The 27,339-nt window shown below is 36.1% G+C and overlaps 2 protein-coding genes across 7 annotated transcripts in view; one reads left to right on the top strand and one right to left on the bottom strand.

Moving 5' to 3' along the window:
- Positions 1-7,733, bottom strand: part of LOC121319789 (cadherin-related family member 3-like) — a 34,407-nt gene extending 26,674 nt beyond the window's left edge. Inside the window, exon 1 of the mRNA XM_041257615.1 lies at positions 7,550-7,733. Coding sequence (XP_041113549.1) covers positions 7,550-7,552 — 3 coding nt within the window. The 5' untranslated portion in view covers positions 7,553-7,733. The remainder of the gene's footprint in view (positions 1-7,549) is intronic.
- Positions 900-27,158, top strand: LOC121319790 (ataxin-7-like protein 1). 6 transcript variants are annotated; one of them, XM_041257622.1, is made up of 12 exons: positions 900-1,182; positions 1,283-1,366; positions 1,455-1,523; positions 8,354-8,421; positions 12,074-12,287; positions 16,278-16,567; positions 20,319-20,401; positions 20,908-21,158; positions 21,623-21,806; positions 22,143-22,264; positions 22,700-23,549; positions 25,071-27,158. In XM_041257622.1, exons 4-12 carry the CDS (start codon positions 8,406-8,408, stop codon positions 25,086-25,088), a joined length of 2,028 nt encoding a protein of 675 aa, XP_041113556.1. In that variant the 5' UTR covers positions 900-1,182; positions 1,283-1,366; positions 1,455-1,523; positions 8,354-8,405; the 3' UTR covers positions 25,089-27,158. The 6 variants fall into 6 exon arrangements, with proteins under 6 accessions (XP_041113556.1, XP_041113554.1, XP_041113552.1 ...); XM_041257620.1 differs by having other exon boundaries at positions 900-1,038; positions 1,283-1,360; positions 22,700-27,158; XM_041257618.1 differs by having other exon boundaries at positions 900-1,038; positions 22,700-27,158.
- The last annotated feature ends 181 nt before the right edge of the window (positions 27,159-27,339 follow it).

The raw sequence follows: 27,339 nt of genomic DNA, 5'->3' as shown, positions 1-27,339 counted from the left end.
GTTAATTATATAGGGTGATGTAAAACTTGTGGTCGTAGCTGTACATCACCACGGGGGAAACATTTCATTTCAGTGATATATGGGTGTGCCTTGTAAAGAATTCCCCAAAATTGTCGTCACTGGATATGCTGAACTGCTGAATCTTATCTCTCAGTCTTGTTTACTGTTTCCCTCTGTTTATTTATCAGTGACTACACTCATCCATTTGCTATCTGTTCAACTTGCAGAGTTTCTGCTCCAGTTCCACGAACTTCGTTTCAATTTGTTCGCTGAACAGTATCAGTGCACGAGAACTGCCAGGGGGTATTGGCGAAGCAAAAGTAAATCAGCCAAATGCACCATTTCACTTTTAATCTGGGCAACCCTGGCCCCCATCGGTTGTACAGTTGTGCTTATTTCCTTTTGCTGCGCAAGGATGCCCAATAATTTCTTGAAACTTGACTTATGTTTATGATATCTCCACTTTAAATGGCTGGACTATTTTGATAACTTGGCGTTTTTTGTTTGTTTGTTTATTTTTACAATTCCAATGTGTTTTTGTTTTAGATGTCAGTAAACTTGCAAAACCATAAAATTCAATATTAGTCATCATGAGGAAAGACATGTTCAATTCCAGACAGAAGTGATTATTATTTGATCTGCCATGAACAAAGACATGTTAATACGTTACAGTATAATACAGTGATGACTGTATGACCTGCAACCTCCCTCACTTAATCGTGGATTATGATGGTTTAACTACATTTTTATGAACGGCTCATACTGTATCCTCTTTGATGCCGCAGTTGGGTCAGATTGACCATTAATTTCTTACTCCCTGTCCTCCTCAAGTAAACCGAGGCGACTGACAACGGAAATTCACGAATATGACGTCAGGCGGTTTGCGAGTCCCGTGTCGCTGTTTGCCAAAGGAAAGGAAAAAGCAACAGGAAGGAAGAGCAATGGCGACACTGGATCGAAAACTGCCCACTACAGATGCGCTCCTGTACAAACCCTGGTCCACCTTTATCGACGTAGCTAAATTACACTGCGCTGACAGTAAGAACCCGACACGATACACATGCTTTTTCATGCCGAGACATTGAAGTTGTGCACAAATGCTGAGAAATTGAGAGTGGCCACTGGTGACCTCCATGCTATTCTCTTTTTCTAAATAAATATAAAGACATTTACATTTAAGAGGTACATAGATAGGCCCAGTGTTTGCTATTTTTTTTTGCAAGTATTGCTGTGTTTCCTGTGCCAATCTTTGTGTTTCTTTGTTATTATTTGTTCGTGACAGCTGCCCAGTGCAGTACAGTTCTCAGACAAATGACTCGTGCTGGTACCGACTGTCTCATTCCACCAGCATGTGGACCAGGTACATGTAAGTTATTCATATATTCATGTTACAGCTATATGAAAGTTACAATTTAAATAGTAAGACATCTGACCTCTTTTGCATTTATCTGCAGGTGTAGATTTAGAAGAGACTAGAAAAGAGTGTGGGAAAGGCAGGGAGGTGGTGAGACTTAATATTGAAGGTAAGTTGGAGTAATGATTAAAAAAAATAAAAAATAATAATCTTGGTTGGCAGACTGTCATCACAGTCACACACAAATGTGATCATTTGAACACTAACTTTACAACATTCAGTAACTGGCCGATGTCCCTCTTGGGAACACGTTGTCACCTGAAGGTTTTTCCAGTCTTAGGTTTACCTGCAGCGATAAAATTGAGTTTATAGCTACTGCACTGCAAAACCTTGTAACTACCCACTGACAAACATTGACAAGTTGTCAGCAGCCCTAAGTGATTATTTTTAAATAAGGTATGTGCTGGGAATTATGGTTTGTTACGGGTACTGCATATATATGTATACGTTTTATACAGGTTCAAAACATTTAAATTACTGATGTATACCAAATCAGTACCATCTGTAAAGCAAGTGTGTGTTAGTTTAGAGCAGACCTGTCAAGTATACTTTTGTCCTGGCTGCTTCAACTTCACTAATGGCAACAGGCTTTATTGTTTGTAAAAGTTTTTTTCTCAGAAATACTGTCGTTAGGTTTCTTAAAAAAGTCACATCATTGCTCCTTAATGTTAACTGCTGTTCAGCTGGTAATAATACATTCCCTGGACAGCACCCGAACACTTAGTTGTTACCGTATCACAGTTACCAAATCATCCTTCTTCCTGTGCTTGAAGGAACAGGGCATTGTAATAGGACAAGGTTAATCACTAATTTGCACATGCCATTACTTTTTAAATGGCAATGTAGCCAAGATGTTTACAACACAGAACACTGGTTCTGTTCAAACCAATCTATAGTCCCTCACCCCCTGTCTTTATATTGTCCATCCCCATAAAATAAGAAGCAGAATTGCATATGCCACTGAAATATGTCCATGATTTAATGTCAGAATGAGGTCCAATGGGATAAACATGGCATCTTCTGATGAGGCAATCCTGCTGATTTATACACTCATTTGACTCTGTCTGGTTTCATACTATACCTTAGAGGAGGTAGGACCAACAAACTAAGGTGAAAGGTCACAGGAACTACAACAAATTGTTTCTGAGAGATTTTCTTCACATTTGGAATACAGCAGCACAATTACTTGCTGAATAATAACAATGATCAGTTACACGTTTTACAGCTTGCCCTTTTCTAGATCTTGTAATCACAGTAGCTTGCTGTTCATTGAGTAATTATTTGATAGTCTGAACAGGTGATTTCCAGTGTAATCTGGTATTACAATCAGACTAGCAATTTTAAGGCATTCAGTCTTTCATGTTTTATTTAACACTAATCACAACTTCCCTTCACTAGGTTTAATTTTCTCTGCAGCCTCATTGCAGTTTTACACCCTTGCAATTGAAATTGTGATGGGTGCTTCCACAGAAGTCTCATACTCCTTGCAATAAAGTTTATCTTGATGCTTACTGTAATAATTTATAATCATTTTGGAGAAGCCTAGATTATTAGTCCAGGGTCAGGCAGTTCTCAGAAAGATGATCATAAAATAAGAGAGTAAATATTGATTATGCCTACCAATAAATGAAAACAATGCAAATTGTTCTAAAAACAGGAGTTTTAATTGTTTTACTAGTTCTCATAACACAATTTGAGAATTTAGATATGTTTATATAAATGTTTAATTGACTGAATAACATTATCCATTTTATTTTCAGATATGTTCATATGTGGCCATTCTCTGGCTCATGACGAGTTTGATCTGGTTGTCTGCACTGCAATCAATTATTAAAAGCACAGGTTTTCCAGTCACACTGTGGGAAGTGTTTATTGAAATACTGTGTTACGTGGAGGGTTCACCATTATCACCATTTAGTTTTTTGTCTCAGTAATCACAGTGCTTCTGCAGTTTAAGATGGGCTAGAGTATTTTAAACAACGTCAAATAAACTATTATGAGTTGTTTACACCTGACGTGGTGTGGCAGTGCCACACGGCATAAGCAGTTGTTTTCAATGAAGGTGGTCATGCGTAATGGCAGAGGGAAGTGGCACTCAAGCAGCAATGCAGAGCGGAGATCAAATATTTCAACTTTCGCTGCGCTTTGACATAAACTATCAGCAGCCAATCAGGGTAAAGTAGGAGGCTCCTTTGCGAGGAAGAAATAAAAGAAAAAATGTAAAAAATAAAATGGAGGAAAAGTTTGTCGTTCTGATTTCAGATTTTCCAGAGTTGTATAATACAACATTTAATATTTATAGAGATGTCAAATGCACAGTACTACTGATTGTTGCTGCTTTTACAGTCCCCCCCCCCAAAAAAAAAAGTTTGATATGATGGGATGGCAGTAGTTGCATTTTCTAGGCTATTAACTCGGTATGCTATTTAAAAGCCGATATAATGCAGCCGTGTGTGGTAAAAATATATCACAGAGCACTTCAGGGTGGCTAGGAGATCTTTATAGCAAATTATAATTATTATTCATAATAGGGGTTTAGTTATTGTATTGATTTGTTTTGCCATTCTCAAAACTAAAATCACTCACTAATTAGTAAATGCATTATTTATTTGTTTAAGTATTCAATTTATTCAATTTTTTTTAATTCTTTGGTCTTGTTCTAAGAAGTATTTGCACAGTTATTTTCAACTATCGTCAATAGTAAAAATGGGTTTGTACACTTTCTATTTGGACCTTAGACTTTTAAGCATATCTTTTGTCAATGAGAGCTCCTTCTTTAGGATGCTGTTTGTATCAGTGCTGTGGGAAAATATGTCTGGTGTTAATGTTGAACCCTGCCGTGCATGAACAAAAAAAAAAAAGGTTTGGACCAATAAGCGGTACCATGGTGCCACATTGTGTAAAACCGGCTGGAGTTTATGCAGTGTGTAAAGAATATTGAAGACAAAGACAAGCTGAACTTTGCTTCATACTTCATATATATTTTAAATTAAGTCTCAATCTTAATTCTAGGTAATGCAAAGCTTTTGGCCATAGCTGTAGGGTGGTGGTTTTCAGCCCTGGTCTTCATGCACCCCCACTGGTTAGGGTTGTGTGTGTTTCTGTGTTACTCAGAACAAATTACAGGTGGACTTGAAATATAAAGTATTTGTTTTGGAACTTCTTTGGAGAGCAATGTGAGACTTTCTTGGCATGCATACAGTATAACGTGTACACTGCATGTGTCTATTTTTTTCAAACTTAGATTTTTAGTGTATGCCGGCATAAACCTATCGATGGGAATAAGTGGTTTTACTATGAGCTTGATTAGCCACAGTGTTTTCATAACTCAGTAACTCAAATAGTGTACATTACATGCATTATTCCTGCTAAAAGCTTTCTTTTGTCTTTATTACTTTCTGAAAGAGACATGTTAATTTCTAGAACTTGTCTGGAAATTGTAATCTCGGTTGCCCTTTTCTCATTTACAGCTAGATTAGAACAAAGATCCTTGTTGTCAAACCTTTGCAAGATATGTGTAATTATAGGTAAAACATACAATATTGTGCTATAGGCTGCAGTAAAAATGTTATGCCCAAGCTGTGGCTAAAAAATTAATGTCAAAGGAGTATGGTGGACACGCACGCGTGTGTAAAATGTTGTAGGAACAATGTTACATGTATGCACACACAATGTATATATATATATATATATATATATATATATAATATATAGCGATATAAGTCGTTCAAGTTAGGTTCAAGGACATTCTGTAGCATGAGTTATTCAGAGTGTCATAATCTGGGGAAATGTGGAGGTGACTAGTATGTCTCATTTGCATATGTGCATATAGTGGGGGTAGGTCGTGATGAATTAGTTACTTTTAATGATACTGATACCCGTAATTTTGTTTTAACAGTCATGGCAGGGGTTGTATGTCACTGAGATACATATTGTTATTGAAAAATACAAACATGATAAGAGATCACATGAAATAGTCTGATTTGATCATTTATGTGTTTGAGCACATAGCCTACTTAATCTGTATGGTTTTTTCATGTAACAAATATTGCGATTTGATTGTTTACAGAAAAAAAAAAAAAAAATTCAAATCAACCTAAAATGTGGTTGATGATTTAGTTTTTTCAATAATTCATGGATAGTGTCTTCTATATTACACCACCGTGCTATTTTAGACTAGGGTTTTCATGTTATCAGTTTTTGCAGTAAGCAACTAACTAACGTGTAATATGTTTTTTTGTTTGTTTATTAGTTTTAATTTGTTGTGTGGTGGGATATATATATATATATATATAATATAGATATATATATATATATATATAATATACACATGTTTAGTTGTACAAATTTAAATTTGTTGTACAAAAAATTTAATTGATAATGTAAGATCTACATGTCGGAAATAAATTTTAAAAAATAAATTAATATATATATATATGATATATATATATATAATATATATATATATATATATATATAATTTCAAAATGCAAAAACTTGACAGTTTAATTGGCCACAGGTCTGTTTAAAAATGTAATGAGATTATGTTCTTGTTTTCTCTTTCTGTTCTGACGGCTTTTTTCTGTGACAGTACCGTTTCCTGGTTAAAAAAATACCCAAAGCTACTGCAAAGCAGAAGATTTAAAACAAAAAACAGTTGCAGAAACCCTAAGGTTATGGTTGCTGTGCTATTATTGTCCATTGCCATTATCTTAGTTATTTCAGTATTAAAAGAAACTTGATAGTCTGCTCTAAACAATATTAGCGTGTGCGTGTGCAGATAATGCGATTCTACACAGGACAGGCTGCAGGATTTTCTGCTTATTATCCTTGGCAGCCAGCCATCCTTGTTTGAACTTGTAGTGCCCAGTCGGCAGGACCTGAATCTTTGGTGTTTATGCAATGCCTGTTAAACTAGTGGTTACAGACTGGCTTGGATTGGGTATTTCCTGCAACAGGTTACTCGCACCCACTTGTAAATAATGCTGTTCTAGTCTGATAGTGCTGTTTTGACAGTCGATCTAAGAAATTTGGCTGCAGGATTTTCAGTCTCCATGGTGTTTTCAAGTGCTTAAACTCCAGGAAGTGCATCATGTTTACTCTTCTTGTGCAGTCTGATTAAGCTGACAGCCTGAGCCTGTGTAAGTGGCTTTGGTTTGCTGTTGTTATTCTGAGTGCAAGATTTTAAGCTGTTTTCCGTTGACTTTGCACTTCTCTTTTTATGTGGTAGAATTTGTAACCACCATTTTATTTTATGTGCAGTTGGGAATATTTGCTGTCTCTCTTTCTGAAAGTGAAAGTACATTTTCAGAAGTATCGTTTTAATCAACATTCTTTTAATAAGTGGGTTTCAGGTCTTGGATTAGGGTTGTTCTGTGTAAACAAATTGTATTTGTAAGAATTTGTTCCATTACACTGTGCTATTTCCTTTGGCAGTTAATGCATAATAAAAGTGAAACTTATGCCATTTCCTTTCCAGTATTCAGTTTGGTTTAGTAGTACAGTGGGTTATATTTCAAACAAAGCAGTGCTTTTCCTTTTAACTGTATTAACATTTCAAGTATCGCAGTTTATTCCTGGTTTTAATATTTGTAGATTTTCTTTTTTCATGTAGCATGTTACAGAATATAGATACAATCTAATAGTAATCTGCATTTGCTTTGTTATTGCTTGTGATTTAGCAAATGAATGGCACATTTATAACCATGTTTTTTATTTTTTTATGGCTGGTTTTACAGACCCTGATTAGTATCTTGGACTACCTTACATAACATGCTGTTCAGTGTCCATGAAACCAGCTGACAGTCTTGGGCAAGACAAATGCATCTTTTTTTTTTATCTTGTTGCAGATTGATTGAGACAAAAACTCTAAGAGAAAAAAACAACCACAAAATGCATCAGAAGTACATGATACAAAACAAACCTGAACAAAAAGATTTGTACTTATAATTTGTACCAGAATTTAATCCATCTCTTGTCAAATAAAACATCTGACTATTTTGCTAAAATGAGAGTCAGTTGTTTTAGTGAGTCAAAGTGTAGACTTCTCTTTACTTTATCTCTTTAATATATCACTGTACTTGTTATTGTAAAGATCATTTTGAATGAGTGACAGAAACAACCAAATGTACTTACCATTGCAAACTCAAAATTAAGCCACTTTCACGCTGGCAGTCCTACCCAGGTCCTGACCTGGGTTCTGGCAACCCGGGTTGACCTAGGTCGCAGCGACCCACCTCAGGATGTGGTTCGACACACTTTGACAGGGGTTGAACGAGACAAAATGCATGACAGCTGTTCGCAAGCTGACAGAATAACAAACAGCCACGCCTGTGTGAAGATTTCACTTCCGCAAGGAATGTTTATGTTTATTCTGTTTAGACATATTTGTATTGATTGAGACACACCATGAGCCAGATTGCAGCAGGGATGAAGAAACATTTGCTGTAATCAACATTTGGATTGACGGTTCAATCCAGAAACGCTTGGATGGAAGTGTCTGTAACAAGCTGCTTCCGGGGCATTGATACACGCATTGTGTACTTGTGTCTGTCACCCACGTCAACCCTGATTTATTAAAAGCAGTGTGAAATCACGTACCTGACCCACATGACACCGGGTCCTGACCTGGGTAGGTTCCAGCCTGGGTAGAGCATGCCCGTGTGAAAGGGGCTTAATCTGGAATATGTGGTGAAACCACCAATGATTGAAATATTTGTAGTACAGCAGTGTCATAGAAGGTTGTAGGTTAAGGGTACAGTACCTCTTGGTGTAAACAGTAAATGCGACACTGTGGGCATGTAGGTGAACTATGTGAACCTTTTTGCCATTCTTACCCAAAATGTGCAATCTGCTGTGAAGCCTGCTTTGTTTCCTATACTTTAACATCAGCAGCATTATAATTCTTTCTTGATGATGTGCAACCCTTTGGCTCTACAGGTAGCTGGTGAATAGTTGCGCAGTGATTAGAGAGGACTGCTCTTCCAAAGACATGCGCAGCAGGAACAGTAAGTTGTGTAGCATTTTGCTCTACTGCTCTCAGTACTGTACTTTGTTTTCTTGTGTTATCTTTTAAAATGATCGTGACTTCTTCAGTCCTATTGATGCATTTTGTAAAATTCTCTAGCAAAATTAAAGATCTGCAAGAGTTCCCTAAAGCAGCCCACATTCATAACATTGAACTTGAAAATGTAAAGTAGGCCCTATTTATTTAAAGATTAGACAACTGTCTAATAAGAGTACTGTACATCTGGCCTTCATTTGAATTGCTTATCAGCCTTTCATAGCGCATTTCTAGAAATGTGCTGGCCATTTTGGTACAAAAAGTGCAAAATAATATTATTTTCATCAATTTTAATGAGATTACAGTCTGGTTACTGAGTGAATCATCAGTGTGATCTAACAGCTTTTCCTTTTGGACAGTTGCTATAGCAAAGGGCAGCTCTTGTTTTAACTGTTTACAGTTAAACAGCTATAATCCATCATCTCTTAAGAGATGATGGATTAAAAAAAAAAAAAAAAAAAAAAATATATATATATATATATATATATATATATATATATATATATATATATATATATACATATACACACATATATATATATATATATATATATACACACATACACACATATATATATATATATATATATATATATATATATATATATACACATATATAGTAATCTTTATCCAACTGAAAGATAATTTATCACCCTTTGTAAATCTTACCAGAGCGTTAAATTCATTTATTGATAAATGTGCATACAACTCCAAAAACCATCTGATCTTTTGTTCAGCTGTTGTGTGTTGCTGACAGTCTTTTCAAAAGCTATTACAAAGCCTGCATCACCACAACTGAAATGTAATCCTAGCGTTAGTTTAATCTTACATGCTTGATCTCTGTTTTCTGTCCACCATACTGTATATAAATTGAATATCGATGTACATTTATTTAACTCAAGGTATTTATTTCCAGGATGATGGGGTTTTATGAAATAAGTATATTTATTAAAGTTTTGATTAGACTATAAAATAAGTATTAGGTAGTTACTATAGTATAAATGCTACTTTTTTTTTTTTTTGCCAAATATAATTAAATCTTTATCAAAAATGTGAATGTCCCCAATGAATCAATTATACTGAAATGTACCAGTTTGCCTATCCTTGTCCTTGGTATATAACTGCTCATCTGATTTGTAATGAAACTTAGTGTGGGCCATCTTAGTACAAGCATTTTTGTGCTTCAGAGTCTACATTTGAGATACAGTCAGCACTCGGTTATCTGTTACCCAGATACATATCAGTCGTGTTTTATCACCATTGTATTATGAATAAAGTCAATCCCCATTATGTATATGTAACAAATGAATGCACTTACCTGTCACACAGGATTTCAGACTCTGTCACCAGTTTTATACAAAGCCCATCTCTTCAATGTTACAATTGATCTGAATAGCCGTGATCTTTAGTTGTTTTTGTGCATTTTCTTTTGCAAGTGAACTGTGACATTAGGGCCTTATTTTGAATACTGATTTGGGATACTATTTTAATTCTGGAAACTTTTTTTTTTTTTTGGCTAAATTGCATTACCTTTTACGTTTCACGAAGTTCTGTGCATGGGTAACATTTTGATTTCATTTTGCTGTTGGGTCATTAACAGGGAATTTTACATACTGCTACAATACGTACCAGATTTAAAAGTATGTACTGTATTACAGTCCACGTGTCCAGTCGTCTCTTTTGGCAAGTGATATTTTCAGAATCATATCGTTCTGAATTAAAATACATACAATACATCTGTTAAAAATATAGTACTGTACCAACAAAAGCAATACAGTACATAATAATTGTCACACACGTTTAACTGTCACTGAAGTCAAAATTTTTAAAGTGTTGAATATGTGAGTGCTAACTCTATTACCCAGAATCTGATTGTTTGAGATGCGTCCAGATGCTTATCCGATAAAAATGCGTGTCATGATAGGTAGATAGTCCTTGTAAACACTACCCAGAGTGTACTACAGCTGGTGTTGTTTTAAGTGCTAGCTAGATAACTGAACAGTAGATGACTTGGTAACTAATATGTTCCAACCACATATTTTGTGGCTTGAGGAGATGCATCATTTAATACTGCAAAGCAATCCTGTGGTTTAATTTGTGTAATAGAATGTAGTAGGTTTAATTTCCTGCACTACAGGAGCCAGTAACAGTATTTAAATATGAAGATGTACTGTGCCTTTATAGAAAAGTCACAGAACTTTAGCAAAGGCAGCTTTTCAATGAATGTGGTGTGGTTTGTTTAAAGATTGTAATTCTGTATATTTTTGTGTGGCTCAATCATGTATAATGTGACTGGTTTAATAACTTGGGTAGCTTTAGTTTGTAATATAATTTCTATTTTATTTTTTCAAAGTTAAGAATTTTGAAAATACTTCAATTCAATAATTCAAGCACTGTGCAGTACATAAAAACAGTTAAAGTATTTTTGTTCCTTATTATCTCTTGGCCTGAGTTGGTTCTAGTGTTCCCACTCTTGAGCTGTGCTGGCCATGGAAAAGGCTGGCACATAACATAAAATACAACCCGCTTGGTTTAAAAGTATGAAAAATATGACGTGGGCTTCTAGATTTCTTTGGAGGAGACGCAATGTTGGTAATTGGTGGATAAATGGAAAAATGGCCGCAAGCCAACGGCTCTGCTGACATGCAGTGTTTTGCATTTGTCTGTTAATCACAGCCACAGTGAGGACTAAAGGAAACATTTGATCTCACACAGGGTGTAGGGTGTGTATGGGGTTTTTTTATACTACGGTGAAGAGTAATAGGCCAGCATTCCTGAGTTTGTAGTTAAAATAATTTGGAATTAAGCGCCATTTTATGCAGCTATGGTCTATGTTTTTGTTTGCATCAGAAACTTGCGTAGTTTATTTTAAGTTGTAATTTATTTGAAACACCTCTTAGTGTTTGGTTACATCTTACTGATTCAAGGTGTGAGTTCTCATCCACCAGCAGCTTTGACACTTAAGACTGACAAGGAGAAAGGCATTAGTTGCCCACATCTGAAATCTAGTCTTATCCCTCTGTCCTTTCTAAACGTGGGTTAGTTTGACCAGATAGTTTTATAGCTACTTTTTATTTTTTTGTGAACAATTATTTTTCTTAATTTTCCTTTCTTTCGACCCACCACTTGGGAAGAGGAAAATGAGGGAAACAATACAGTTCATAGCACTACTTGAACATAAACTCTAATATTGCGTCCTGTAACTAGAGGCTTCCTGAGTTGTATACAGCATTTGTTGTAATTTTTAATGTCCATTAAAAACACACTTAGGCTGTCAGATTACAGCATTCAAATTTAGGCATATAGCAGGGATGGAAATAAGAATCATATTGCTTAGCAGTTTCACCCATTTCAGGTTTTACTACAAGCTTGATTAGCTACAGTGTATAGCTAACAGTCTCAAAGTGTTAAACTCCTAGGAAAACCAGGAATGGATCAAACCGCTATGCAATGGGAGTCTTATTTCCATCCCAGTATATAGCATTATGTAGTTTACATTTATACCTACACCTATGTAAAAATGATGTAATTAAAGACATACTTTTTAATGCATTAATATAATGCCAGCTTTCTGTTTTTTTTTTTTTTTATTTCAGAACAAAGACACAGTTCCACAAGTAAACCCTCTCCTTTGCCAGCTTTAGCCCCCAGTAACTCTAGAACGTCAGTGGTTCAGATGAAATCCAAAACCTGTATTGGCCATAACACCTTCAGCAGCAACTCAAAGCCATTAAGAATGCCCAAAGACAATCTACATACCTCCATTAATAAACAGCAGCACACAGGGTTTCCTTCGAGGGATACACCATGGTAAGTACTAAGTCCAGTTATTTTGAATAATAGAATAAAGCAGTGCGATTCAAGTGAGGTTCTGTAAAATAAAGTGCAGACACTTCTGGTAAAAAGCACCTATTGCTCTCTATTGCCTCCATGCTGTTAACAGAACTGTTAACTTATATAACATATTACTGTACATACTGTATACATTACACTGCTGAGATCAAATAGAAAAGTAATTAGTTATATCTGTATCACATTTATCATCATGGAGATCCTATTTTTATCTAGTTTGTACTAAATACAAAATCTTTAATTTGTTATCCACTCACAAGACCAGCTGATGTAATATGGAATAACGGCATACTGCTGTTGTACTGTCAACCTCTTTTTGTGACGTTTAACAATTTGCGGTCCTATGTCGGCCCACGTCCGACATTACAATTTTCCCTTTCCAGTCCGACCATCAAAAAGACGCAAAGCACAGGTCTCTAACCTTTCAATGGCTGAGTGAGACCGATAGGAGCCGAATGAAGCCGAAAAAGAAAAAAGGGAGGGGAGGGGGGGAAGGGGTACCTGAGTAATATGCATAGCCCCTGCACCACAGAGATAACATGGACACAAACAAAAGAGATGGCTGCTTCCTCATCCAGCGCTCAAAGAATGTCACGGACATTTGCAGAGCATTTTGAGATGTTATGGTAATAAAATAATGACTTGGATCGCATTATTGAGGAGTTTGCTGATAAAACGAGTGATCAGGAGAGGATTTATCAGTATGCACGTCTATAAAGAGGTATGTGTAAAATACAGCGAACGAGGGGTGGGACTTGGCTGGAGATGCAGTACTGATGTCCTTTTGCCATTTTAAACCTGTTTTATTCTGAAAAAAAAAAAAAAAAACTTTTTTTAAACACGCGTGTGTAAAATAAACAGCATGTGTGAAAATAAATTGGACCTGACGCGCTGAATAAATGGACTACAAAGGGTTAATACTTATGTATTTTAATGACCATTTTATATTTTGTAAGCAGTACAGTATTTAGAATTGAGAGTGTGTTTTTCAGCGTATTTTCTCTTGATATTGGTTTAAAAGATATTTTCTGCTATTATGAATATTCTGTGTAACATATTGCAGGTTTTGTTAGCAGTCTTCACACTTAAACTGCTGATTTATCTTGCTGATGTACAACAAGGTTTTCTTAAGGGTGAAATTCATTTGAGTTCATCTTTTTGCTTCCTGTTCAACTATGGATATGATATTGCACTAGTTTTATTTGTTAGAAGTTATTTGTGTAGGCTTAGTCCCCTTGTTTGCAGGGATATCCTGAAGGCAGCAGCAAGACATGTTACATCAAAAAACAACCAATCAATTGGATATACAGGCAAACGAATCATAATTCAAAAACAACCACAAACAACATTCAAATCCTTCTAAGAGTACAACAACGATCACTATTTCTAAAATCAATTGACAAATTATTTCAAGCATGTGTTGCAACAGTAGAGATGAATGTTTATCAAACTCTGTTTTGATTCTAGGAAGAGTTGAGGAACAATGCTAAATATCCATAAGACCGTACACATTAGGCAGGAGATTGTGGAGGTAGTCAGACATGTTTGCATTTAACTGGTGAACCACTTATCCAGTTGTCATGAAACTTGCTATTAACGTTGGGATTCTGAGGATATAGAGGGGTGTCTGTATGTCTGTTCATCCATCCGTCTATGTCACAGTTAAAAATTATACTATAAGGGCTGATCATACTGCTGTCACAGATAAATGGGATACGTTAGGAGCAGGCAGGTGTAAAAGCTGTGCAGCGTCACTGTTTGCTGTACGAAGGACGCATCGTGTCGCAGTCCTTTTGACTGCACAGCTGTCGTTCATACTTTAAATATAGACTACATTCACGAAATTGGAAAAATTGACATTTTAGGAGATGTGCAGAGTTTGTATTGTACCTCTTATACACAAAATCAAGCGGCGTTGTTGGTACATCCGTCCTCTCAACCAACAGAGAACCCAAAAGGGGGAATTTTATACATGAATTAGAGAGATGTGATATTTTAGGTGTTTTAGAATGACAGGTGAAAGATTTGATGATCTGTTAAGCAGATTGGGACCATTGCGTCAATGCAAAAATACACAGCGATGCAGTGATACCTGCAGAAAGACTTGCAGTCACACGGTACAGTCTAGCAACTGGCAATTCCCAGCAGTAAGACCACGAGCTTCCGACTTCACTCTTTGCTGCAGGATTTTCTTGCACATCATACGTCTATCACACGGTTTTCTCCATCAGGCTTTACATTCTCTTAAGTCCTTTTCTGAATAGTACTGAATAATACAATGCTGTTTCTGTTATTTAGGCATCTCTATATTCTTTAAGTGAGGGGTTATATAAATGTGGATGTTTAAGAACTTACTCTATTAAAAGTTCCTCAAAGTCTTGCTCCATGGTGGTTTCCAGCATATGACCATGCAGCAAATGTTGAGGCTTTAGAATACAGGATGCCTTCTGCTTTACCAAAATTATCCCACTTCACCTGTTTTAAAAATAAATAAAAAGAGTTATACAGTTTATACATGACATCTTAAATAGTTACTAGGTATTAGAAATGGGAATTTTGAGTAATTTAGTGCTCTAGTAATCGAGCGTTAAATATTTCGAGTACTTGAGCCTAATGCTAGACAATATTATTCTACATATGCGCCACAAAAATGACCACATTAACAGTAGAAGCGTCATGGTTATACTCATACCTAAAACTGCCGCAGGCAGTCATTATCACTTACATTTTAAACAACATCAATATTAAAATCAAAGACACTATCCGATACAACTCAAAAGTTTTATTCAAGCACATCATATCAAACATCTACACAGCCAAAATGCCGTATTTAAATGAACAATTTAACATAAAAGGTTTTATTTTCTAACTTGCCACATATAAAAGAACTACTTGAAAAAATTATCCAGCACAGAATACAGGTTGAGCTGAAGCACTCTGCTGCTTTGCAGTTTTCTGATCAAAATGTTTCTGCTGAAGTACTGTGGCTGGCTTCAAGATGAAATCTCTCCTACTGATATTTTCCCTGGTGCATTCCAAGCTCAAACTGTCAAAATGACTTCCGTGGCTAGTATACGTGAATAAAATATTGTAACGACCCCTAGTCTTAAGGCTCAAAGCAGGAGACAGGAGTGGTATGGTCCCTTCCCGGGATAATACAGATAAATTGAATGCACAGGACCAGACGAAACAAGATAAACAGACGAGACAAACCTGAACTGACCGGGTTGCTACAATGTATTGAACTTACATTCATGAAAAGATAATTATTAATTTTTTTCTCAAGTAATTATAAATATTGCGAGTACTCAAGTACTCTAACCCACCCCTACTAGATATTGAAGCTACTTCGCAAATACATATTTACCCCTGGTTATCCAAAATGACATGACTAAATGACCTGGAGTCACTCAGTTACAACCACCCAAACTGACCTTGTTCAAAAGATTTGTTTCTAATAGCTAAGGGTATCTTCAAAATTCAAAGTGCATGAAATTGTTTTAAGGTTGAGCTGGTCACAAAGAGAGTTTACTGTATTACTCCTTTTAACATTTCCAGGATTTCACTGAAATCATGCATCAAAAGTTGTTGAAGGACTTAGGCCTATATAAAGACTTAATTATTTTATTGTTCATTGTCTGAATAAAATGAGAACTACAATTTTAACAAGGCAACATGGGTCTGGGCTTTGTAGGCAGCATATATCCATATAAAAGAAAAACAGCATTAGATACATTTAAATAGTAAGTGAAAAATAAGCAAAAAGTAAGAGAATCACAAACATCTAAATACCAACTAAACACAGACACTACTTTTTAATCTTTCACATCTTTTCTTCTCATGTATTATTATTTTAAGTAAGTGAACAAAATATTCCAGAGTAGCGTGCAGTCATTCCTAGGGAGTGTGGAGCAGGGAGGTCTAACAATTAGGATTTTTTTTTTCCAGTGTCCCTGTCCCAGTAGTCAGCCTTAAGAAGATTCCTAACCTGAAGGCAGGTGGTGCCAATATAAAAATGAATTCCACCACCACTACCACCTCCACTTCCTCTGCCTCCTCATCCATCACATGGTCTTCAGCTTTGGTTAAAACTGCTTTGACATCAACAGCATCAAAGCCAGCCCCATCATCACTAGAGAAGACTCTGAATGGCAAAGGAATCGTACCCCCTTCATTGTTAGACAAGAAACACCAAAATGGCACCAAAAGCAGTTATAAGCCTAACAGAAGAATTTCTGGTGAGCATATCCACCACTTTTTTTTTCCTGTAATGCGGTCAGTGGCTTTGTTAAAGCTGGTCTAGAACGTAAAGATACGTTTACAAGCAGCTTGAATGGTTATGTGCCTCTCTTGTGGGTTGAAATAGTTTTGTAAAAACTCACAGCTGTGTTTTTACACCCAGAAGTAAAACTTGAAAATCAATAAGGACATGTTTAAAAGTGGTGTACTATTTGTAAAATGATTAATTATCCCACCCCTTCAGAGGCTGAACATGGAATGAGCATGCAACCCTGAGTGCCGTTTTTTGGCTTGCTTGCACTCTTTTTACGTACCAGTAGCTCCCTATATTAATGAATACTACAGATTTGTTTTTTATACCCCACCTGGATTGGCACAGTCGAGTTTGTAATGCACTACACCACTAGGGTATCACGGCATGGCTTGCATCAGTGCTGGTGGGTGATATTGTAAATGTTCCAGCTGTGGCTTAGTATTAAACCAATACTCCCAGTGTACTATTGGTTTAATCTAATAAACCCCTATGTCTCTGTCATTTGCATTTTTTTTTTACCTTGCCCTTTTATGAACTGGACTCGTTTTGTGTCCCGTTGTTTTTAATACAACATTGAGATCTTCAGTCCCAGCTGTGAACCATGCTGATACTTTGCGGTGCTTCCACTGCACCCTAATTGCACCCACTATTGCAGTAAATATGTGCTTTTTGTTTGTTTGCTTTTTAACTTACTCAGTAGATAATTTGATAGCAAAACTACCTCAAGGTAGGATTAGTTCTTTCAGTGTGGAGATAAATGTAATGAGTATGCCCTTGCTGCCGTATTAATGCATTTTATGAAAACAAAATGGTATGATGTGTGTGTTAAAGCAACTTGGATTGAGTGCTCATTCTGATTTAATTAGCTAGTAATCATTATGGAAGATCTACTTGTGTAAAGACCATTTTAAAGTATGGTCTTATTCAAGTTGTAGTTCATTTAGTGGTACTGCCACTTGATTTGACTAAATATTATTACATTACGTCAGATGTTTTCTTCAACAGGTACTATAACAAAATTATTAACAATGTTGAGGGCTTTGTGATAAACTGATCCCATTATGCTTTTGTTTTGCTGTAGGGTATAAAATAAAAATGAAAATATTTTTCAGCATTGATAAATATTCTTTTGCGTGTCACCATTTTAATCTTTTCAGGAGATGAGTTTAAAAACACAAAACATAATGTAGTAAATCATACTTTTATGTTTTTGTGTGATTGGTGGAAATATTATAAATCTGCTGCCTGACTTTTTCAGAGCATGCTATACATTTTATTTCTGAGTGGCTTAGTGCAGTTTCTGTCTTCCTTACAGTATAGACTTGGTTAGATAATTTGCAGTATGCTAAGCTACACACACACACACACACACACACACACACACACACACACACACACACACACACACACACACACACACACACACACACAGTGGCTTGCAAAAGTATTCAGACCCCTGACCAATTCTCTCATATTACTGAATTACACATGGTACACTGAAATTTCGTTCTGTTCGATATTTTATTTTAAAACACTTAAACACAAAATCAATTATTGTAAGGTGACATTGGTTTTATGTTGGGAAATATTTTTAAGAAAAATAAAAAAACTGAAATATCTTGCTTGCATAAGTGTTCAACCCCCAACAGCTTTAAGTCTTTTGGGGTAAGTATGTACCAGCTTTGCACACAGTGTCTGTGTGATTCTGGCCCATTCTTCTTGGCAGATTTGCTCCAGGTTGTTCAGGTTGGTTGGACGACGCTTGTGGACCGCAATTTTCAAATAGTGTCACAGATTCTCAGTGGGATTGAGATCAGGACTTTGACTGGGCCACTGTAGGACATTCACCTTTTTATTCTTGAGCCACTCCAATGTTGCTTTGGCCTTGTGCTTGGGATCATTGTCCTGCTGAAATTGCATTTTCTCCCAAGCTTCAGTTTTTTAGTGGACTGAAGCAGATTCTCTTGCAGTATTTTCCTGTATTTTGCTCCATCCATTCTTCCTTCAATTGTAACAAGATGCCCAGTCCCTGCTGATGAGAAGCATCCCCACAGCATGATGCTGCCACCACCATGTGGCACCACCTCAAGTGTGTCTTGAGGCATGGGCAGTGTTAGGTTTGCGCCACACATAGCGCTTTGAGTTTTGGCCAAAAAGCTCTATCTTGGTCTCATCTGACCACAAAACCTTTTCCCACATCGCATCTGGGTCACTCTCATGCTTTTTGGCAAACTCCAGGCGTGCTTTCAGATGGTGCTTTTTGAGTAACGGCTTCTTTCTTGCTACCCTCCCATACAGGCCAGTGTTATGCAGAGCTCTTGATATGATTGACTGGTGTACCATTACTCTACTCCCAGCCACTGAACTCTGTAGCTCCTTCAAAGTGATTGTTGGCCTCTCTGTGGCTTCTCTCACAAGTCTCCTTCTTATCTGAGCGCTGAGTTTTGAGGGACGGCCTTTTCTTGGCAGTGCCTGGGTGGTGTGATGCAGCTTCCACTTCCTGATTATTGATCCAACTGTGCTCACTGGGATATCCAAACACTTAGGTATTATTTTGTACCCTTTCCCTAATCTATGCATTTGTATGACTTTATCTCTAACTTCTGTAGAATGCTCTTTGGTCTTCATTTTCCTTCAGATTCACAGCCTTACCAATGATCCTTCAACAGTGGGGTTTTTATCCAGAAAATGTGACAGCAACTTTAATGGTTCACAGATGTAGGCCAATGGTAAGGTAATTGTGTCCTTGTTAGGGCAATTTCTTTCATCGGTGCAAACTGGGAGCTTCCACAGCACAGGGGTTGAATATTTATGACTTATAACTTATACTTTGCAAGATATTCAGTTTTTTATTTTTCTTAAAAATATTTCCCAGCATAAAACCAATGTCACCTTACAATAATTGATTCTGAGTTTCAGTGTTTAAAAATTAAATGTCAAACAGAACGAAATTTCAATGTACCATTTGTAATTCGGTAATATGAGAAAATTGGTCAGGGGGTCTGAATGCTTTTGCAAGCCACTGTATATGTGTGTGTGTGTGTGTGTGTGTGTGTGTATATATATATATATATATATATATATATATATATATATATATATATATATATATATATATATATATAAATAATAATGTGTTTCTTGTAAATACTGAAGGGGGTTCTGTAGCATAAGTGAAAATCTCTTGCACAGAAAGACTTGTATCAACATCACTGCATGTTTTTGTAAACAGATGATGCATTTAATAAGAATATCTGTCTGATTTTTTTGCCTTTTTACTTTAAATCATAGCTATTTCCTCTCTAAAGGCTATTTGTTAGGGCTTACTCTAAATGATCGATTGCTATACTGAGTAATTGAAATAAAGCCAATTTTCCTCTAGTTACTCTTGATTCGCGCATTAGCTTTGGGCAGTTATCTCTTGGTACAGCATTGGGCATCTTTATTTCTATTTTGCGTTCCCTGGAAGGGACACTAGGTTTAGTACAGCTGGGCATTTTTCTGTCATTCCACAGTGATCCTGATTTTATGGTTTAGCACTAAGAGAATGTGGTTTTTATAGCTGTTACTGTAGAAAGATTCTTGTCTTTTAGATGTATACAAAAACATGGTTATCAAACGTGGATATTTTCCTTTAGGGAACGCTGTTTTAGTAGTTTACGTTCTATAGGTTTGTTTTTAAGTGTTGATAAATGTTCTGTATTTATTGAATACAGAAAGAGAATTTGATCCAAACAAGTACTGTGGAGTATTGAATCCTGAAACCAAGAAACCGTGTACAAGGTCCCTGACTTGCAAGGTAAATCAAAAAATCTCATTCTCACTCTTTTCATAACCAATCTGTCTGTTTTACATCTAGCTGAAGGTTCAGTTATCCAATTGTGAAGAAACTTGGTTAGGACATTATTTAGCACAACTAATTTATAGTCTGTCTATCTATGTTTTATGTCTTGCACTTTTAAATATCTTTCTAGAATATTATGATGAAAGGTTTTTGACTCAACATTAATCTGCTCAACTTGTTTCCCATGTTGTTTTTTTTTTTTCTCTTTTTTCCAGAATTTATAATTTAATTATATTGTTACTAACTCACATTGACGGGTAAATTATGCAGTGCCCAAACAGATAAATAAAGCATACTTGTATAATCATTTTGAAAGTGAGCTTTTGAACTTTTCCAGAGTTGCAAATGTAATTTTGGTCAAAAAGTGTGGCTATTACTGATGTGTATGACTGATTTCTGCTTTCTCTACATGGGTCTGCATCACCAGTATAAATTTACCTTAACAAACAATTGCTTCACAGACTCACTCGCTCAACCACCGACGAGCGGTCCAGGGTCGACAGAAACGGTTTGACATACTCCTGGCAGAACACAAAGCGCGGCGGACAAGAGAGAAAGAGGCTATAAAAGACATAGAACCTCAGGTTGACAGGAAAACGAGCCAATCTGCACAATCACAAGCGCATGTTGCAGGATCAATAGGGAACTCTGGTCTTGAGAACAAAATAGCATTATCAACAAAATCCAGACCCTCTAATTCATATATTTCTAGGTAAGCCCAACGTACAAGTGCTTGTGAAAGCAGCATTTCCAAATAAACTTCTTCGCTGTGAAGTTTCTTTTTAAATGTTCAATTTAGATGATGCTTTAAAATTAGGTTGTTATGGAATGGTCTTTTTTTTAGGATATCTGCAGTGAACAAAGGTACCACAAGGTGGTGCTTTTTGATAAAGGAAAAGTAATATTTGCCTTCGCTTCTAAAGTTATGACAGGAGCCTGTTTTAAAGACAACACTATTTAATATAAGCAAAGAAATAGGATAATAGTTAAATTACAATATAGCAGTAGCTTACTTAACAGTAAGAGACACATTTTTATTAATACTATTTATTTCTTTAAAGAGAAATATAGTATGCAGAACACATTGCATGTCATCAATAATAATAATGGATGCCACACATTGTATTACTGATACACAGATATTGCAGATTAATTCCCTTTTTATGTTTTCATTAGGCCATCCTATGTAGATGGCCTCAGCTCTTCAGCTTGTGGTGGGTTGGTCCATGAGCACATTGTGTCAGCTGTCGGAGGAGATGTGGAAAGCAGGCTTTCAAGTGATGAGGGAGAAACAGACGGTGCTGAAGAGTCACACAGACTAGACTGTCACTACTCCAGGCACCACCCCAGGCCACTGGGAGTACGAATTTTTAGTTATGATTTGGTTTTGCACACGCATGCATGCTCATGACATGACTTGTACATCATCCACATTTTGAAAATAACGGATACCCTGGATATGTAGGAGTATCAGATGTTGAAGGTGATTTAAAACAGCTTTGTTAAATTATTATACCTTAAATCACCATTCTGTGATGAGTGAGTAATAATTACTGAGGCATAGTACACTGAAATTGTTTCTCTACTATTATGTAATATTTTTTTTTATTGCATTATAAACTTCTAGCAGTTACTTTTTATTCGGTTTTCAGTTTCTAACAGTTTGTTAACAGTGATGTCTGTCTTTCTGTTTCAGTTTTGCACTTTTGGTACCCGCGCAATGGGAAGGGGCTACTATGTATTTGACAGACGGTGGGACCAGTTCTGCTTTGCACTTAATTCTATGGTAGAAAAACATCTGAATTCACAAATGTGGAAGTATGTATACTAAGCATGCTGATCACAGTTGCCAAGTCCGCTAACAATCGCAGTGTCTGTATTAAGGCTACCCCAGGGGCAGCATTAAATGTACAGAAACAACATAATCTTGACAAATTGATATAATCTCTTTCATGTATTTTAATTAGGCAGTGTGGCCTACTGGTATGAGCCGGGAGACAAACTTACAAACCCCAGATCAGTCTGGTTGTGTGGCTGACATAACCTTCCTATCACCAGTTTCAAATATCTCTAGTGGAATGGACAGGAGGCATTTACAATTGAGCTACCAATAAGAATACTTTCTGGGAAGTGTAAAATACAACAGATAATACAGACTTTCTTAAAAATGTAAAAACCTCATATGAAAGTCAGCAATTTGGACTTACTTGGGTTAACTCACTTGACTATGTTGCAATACTTTGTATATTGTAGGAAGATTCCACCTGCAGCTGACAGCCCCATGCCAGCACATACCACTGCATCCTTTCCGGTTCTACAGTCCTTCAACAGTGCCAGTGTGGTCTATCTTTCTTCCTCAGCTGTCCGTTCAAGCATCACGCCCTCTTATGTCATGAACGCCCCTATATTGTCACCAACAGTCTTTGTAAACACATCAGACAGGAATCCTGGCATGACATACACCACAGCCTTTCCCCAGCAGGGTGCAGATTTCAGCCTCATGGACCCTCCGTTCATGTGCCCAGTACCTGCCCCATCACGCTACAAACCATCTAGAACTAAAAGCAGCAAATCCTTGAAAGTCAGCTATTCCTTGGGTAACAAGAAGAAGAAATCTGCAAATGCTTCTACTCCTTCACCTTTGCTAACAACTGCTTTATCTTTCGCTGGGTCACACAAGAGGAACTGTGTTTCTGCACTGAACTCCTATCAGATCTCTTCTTGCAACAGTAGTGTTTCAGTACACAATAACCACAATTGGTCAAACCCACTTCGTACCAAATCTGAGCCCTCAGGACGAACTTCTTTGTCTGGCAGCTCAGCAGACTCTGTCAAGCACATGAGCATGGTTGTAAGCAGTATTGACCCTAATCTGTCTGTATCTTCTCTGATGCACCACTCTGGGGGCCACACTCTGTCAACACACAATGTGCTGTCTTCAGTCCCCCTTTCCTTCGAGAAATCGGAAGGAAAAAAGCGAAAGAACTCCAGCAAATCTATTAAAACTACCAAAATGCCTGGTATAAACAGTGTTCACAGAAAGAGGACTGCAGTCCTTTTGTCTGCAGTGCCTGAATCTCCAAACAGTTCAGTCCCTTGGCAGGTAAGGAAAGATCTAATATGATCATTTCTGTTGTGTGGCAGAGATGTTTTACAAGGAACTTCTGCACAATACCACTCATCCTTGTCCGTATTTAAACAAGCAGTTAATGTCACAACCTTTCCAAAATACATCAATTGATTTCAGGGAACAAAAAAAGCCTACAGAAACCAGAAAAACAATTTACACTTTCTGTCACAAAACATTGTGTTTAACAAGATCCATTTTAATGGACTATCAAACCCAGTTGAGGAACTATACTGTGGAAGAACAGATGCCCTGTATACAATCCAGAAATCCAATCCAAAATAATCTTCTATTTAATCAAAAGTACCACCTTTGACACTCTTCAGTCTGTTATACTGTGCAATTTTATGAACAATATTACCTGACCCTGTCATTATTACAGCACACTGTATAAGCAATTGTAGGTTAGATCTGCCTTGAGTTGAAGTATCTCACTTTATTATTAGGTAGCTGAGAGGTATAGCAGATGATTTGGTTGGGTGAAAGCACGGGGTGGGGGTTCTCTATAAAGGTGGATCTTGTGAGACGCATTTCAAAGTGAAGAAAATGTCGAAAGAAAATGCTCGACAACACAATGATAAATGATGTAGTTAAAGTTACTGATTAGGTAGGAAAATGGCTTTTGAAACCTCGGACTAAACATTTTAACATTAATATCAAATGAATTAAAAACTTTACAGATCAAATATTTATTAAAATCAATAATACGCTTAATTAGAATGTAGGTTTCAGGAACACACTTCAGGGATGATGATTTTCCATATAAAACTTTGTTTTCTAGTTTGCTACTTTCCAATTCAATTTTACCATTAGTCTAAAATAAAATAGAACAGTAACACAGTAAAGAAAAGTATTGAGCACAAGTAATCACACCCGTACATTTTAACTTATTAAAGGTTGAGGGAGAAAATTGACTTGTATTCATCAGCTTCAACACACATACAAGCGTTTCGCTTTTTTTTTTTTTTTTCAGTAGGTCATTTTCAACTGCTCCTCTTGTTCAAAACTGCGTGTAGCCTCGGCTTTGGACCAAGAAACTTAATGTTTTCCACTCCATCATTAAAGCATTTTATCAAAAACAACATGTATTGCATCTTATTCATGATAGTGATATTGAAATTAATAGAAGGTGTCAAAACACATAGGCACTACTCTATGCAAAGTCATTTCAGGTCTCTACCATGCTCCTCACGAGTGATTGCTTGTCACAACTTACTGAATAATTACTGCAAAAGTGGGTCAGAGATTGAAAAGATAGGAAATGAGTGACCTGCTGCTACCAGCAGGATTCATCGCAGTAGCCTGAAAGTCTGATACATTGACAGAATTGTAACCACATTTTCCATTTTTATTTGTAGAGCCTAGTTTAGTTTTATCTGGTAGCATTTGCATATTAATATTCATAGATGTGTCCACAAACACAGTGGAAGCAACAATTTACTGTGCTCAAAATGTGTTGTAATTTGTAGTGCATTATATTTATTTATTTGTTTTCAGCAAAAGGTACATCACTGAAGATGTTACTACAAATGGTCAGAAGTAATTGCAGACAAACAAGAATGTGTTTGGGCTGGTTGTGGTTCCTCTTGGAAAGGTGAATGCTGAATCTAGTACTTCTGCCATGAAAACATTTCAAACCAGCCTCTTGTGTTCACTGGTCAGAGGTCTTTGTTTCACATTTTATAACTGCAGCCACTTACTGGTTTCATTTTAAAATAGTCTCTTTAGTCTGTTCCTAGACAATGTAATCAGTATTTTGTTTACAGTACTACATTTTGAAGTGTCCGAACTCTTGATGCTGTTCCCTGTTTTAGTACTTGACATATGTATGGATAACATTTCAAAGCTGAAGAATCAATTTTCAGTGATAGTTACTTTAAAAATAAGTTAGCAGGTTTACATCTTTACTGGTGTAGTTGCAGACTTTTTTTCTGAAGTTTAGATTTTGGTAGCTTCTGTTTCAAAAACTGGTGAGGATTTAGAAGGATCTTGCAGCATGCTTTTAATAATACTGTTTGAATGCCTACCGCATTGTTATTTTCTATAGGTCCATCATTAACATTAATATTTGTGCTATTAAACAATGAGGACTGGGTAGATACCAGCACCAGTGCAAAGGAGCTTACCTTATTCATTTGTACAGTGTTAAAAGTGTGCTCATCTGCAGGTTTCTCAAAAGGAACAGGCAGTATTAGTTTAACAGTTAAGGAAAGACAGTTTGACTGTTGCTTATTTTAAAGGCTGGAATTAAAATATTTACAGTTCAGAGAAAAATCTAAACTGTAACATTTCTAAAATTAGATGATCCCTTTATGTAAAATTGTATATTGTTATTTTGTAATAATTTATATTTTACTTTCCTAATGTGCTAACTCACAATTAGTCTGATATTGAAACTTTGAATAAAATTATATTTTTAATTTTTTTATTGTACAATTTTGCAGGCTGAAAAAAAGTGTACATATCTATTATTTTTGCACAGTTTTAATTGTATATTGATTTCTGATTTGTTAAAAAACAAAACAGAAGGCGGTAAGGAATATTTTCCCCAGTAAGTACAGAAAGGAAGTCTAAACATAATCTAAATTGTACTTTACAAACAATATTGTATTAGTTTACTAGAAGCTAGAACCAGTTAAGTTATTCAATTATTTTGTAACAAGACGTGATAAAAACTAAATATTCCTAGAATCTAAAATATTTTCACAACAAAGTGAATTCACGCTACTTTAGTTCAGACTAGCACAAGTATGCAAGCTGTTTTAATATTTATTCATCAATTTCTGATAGCAACAATTCAATTTTTTATATTAATAATTGTCACATTCTTGATATCCAAAATATAATTCTTGATATTACAATCTTTAATTTTTGAAGTCAACAATTCAAATTTTTGGGATAAAAAAATGCATACTAATTAGTTGACGTCAAATGGTCTGGACTTCGTTTTTTGTAATATGTACCACATGCATCTTTTGCTAAATGTGAAAACGCTTGTGTGAGCAGTCTGTAGGAAATGAACTTCTGTTGGATGAGCCCTAGAACTACAATCTGCAGAACAATGATAACTATAGCAAATTTTCAGCTTTGAGAACACCTGTCCCTTAAGACTCCAGGCACTGTTGTCAAGATGTATCTCCCTATCAGCCCTGATGTACTTAAGGTCTGCCTAGCTCTTCCAATTCACCAACAATGAAGCTAAATCAAGCGAAGTACACACTTTTTATATCAAATATTCAAATGGTTGAAATCAAGAATTTTGTTTTTGATATTAAGAATTCTATTTTTGATATCAAAATAAGGTACTGTTTTTGATCTCAACAATTCTATTGTTGAGATCAAAAAAATAATATAAAAAATGTTATTACTGATATAAAACAGAATTGTGGCTATCTGATATTGAGGATTAAATGTTCAAATGACTTGTCATAAAAATGCATACTTATTACAAAAAATATCAATTTGTATGGTATCGCCTCTACCGATATTGAAATGTACTATAAAAGCACCTTTTATGTTTTTCATATACTGTATGTCTAAATCGGTGATACCAGTACTCAACTCTGGCCCTCGAGATGTAATCCAGTCCAGGTTTTACTCCAAGCATGTTCTAATGTAGTTAATTGAAGCTGTTAAAAGGCAATTAACTAATTTAGGACTTGGTTGGAATAAAGACCAGGACTAGAATGAATCTTGGGGGGGCGGGGTGTGGGCAGAGTTGAGTACCACTGGTCTAAATGATGAGCCATTTTGAAGTGTAACCCTG

Source organism: Polyodon spathula, chromosome 8 (genome assembly GCF_017654505.1).
Source record: "Polyodon spathula isolate WHYD16114869_AA chromosome 8, ASM1765450v1, whole genome shotgun sequence".
NCBI lineage: Eukaryota > Metazoa > Chordata > Actinopteri > Acipenseriformes > Polyodontidae > Polyodon > Polyodon spathula.
This window is presented reverse-complemented; position numbering and strand designations above follow the sequence as displayed.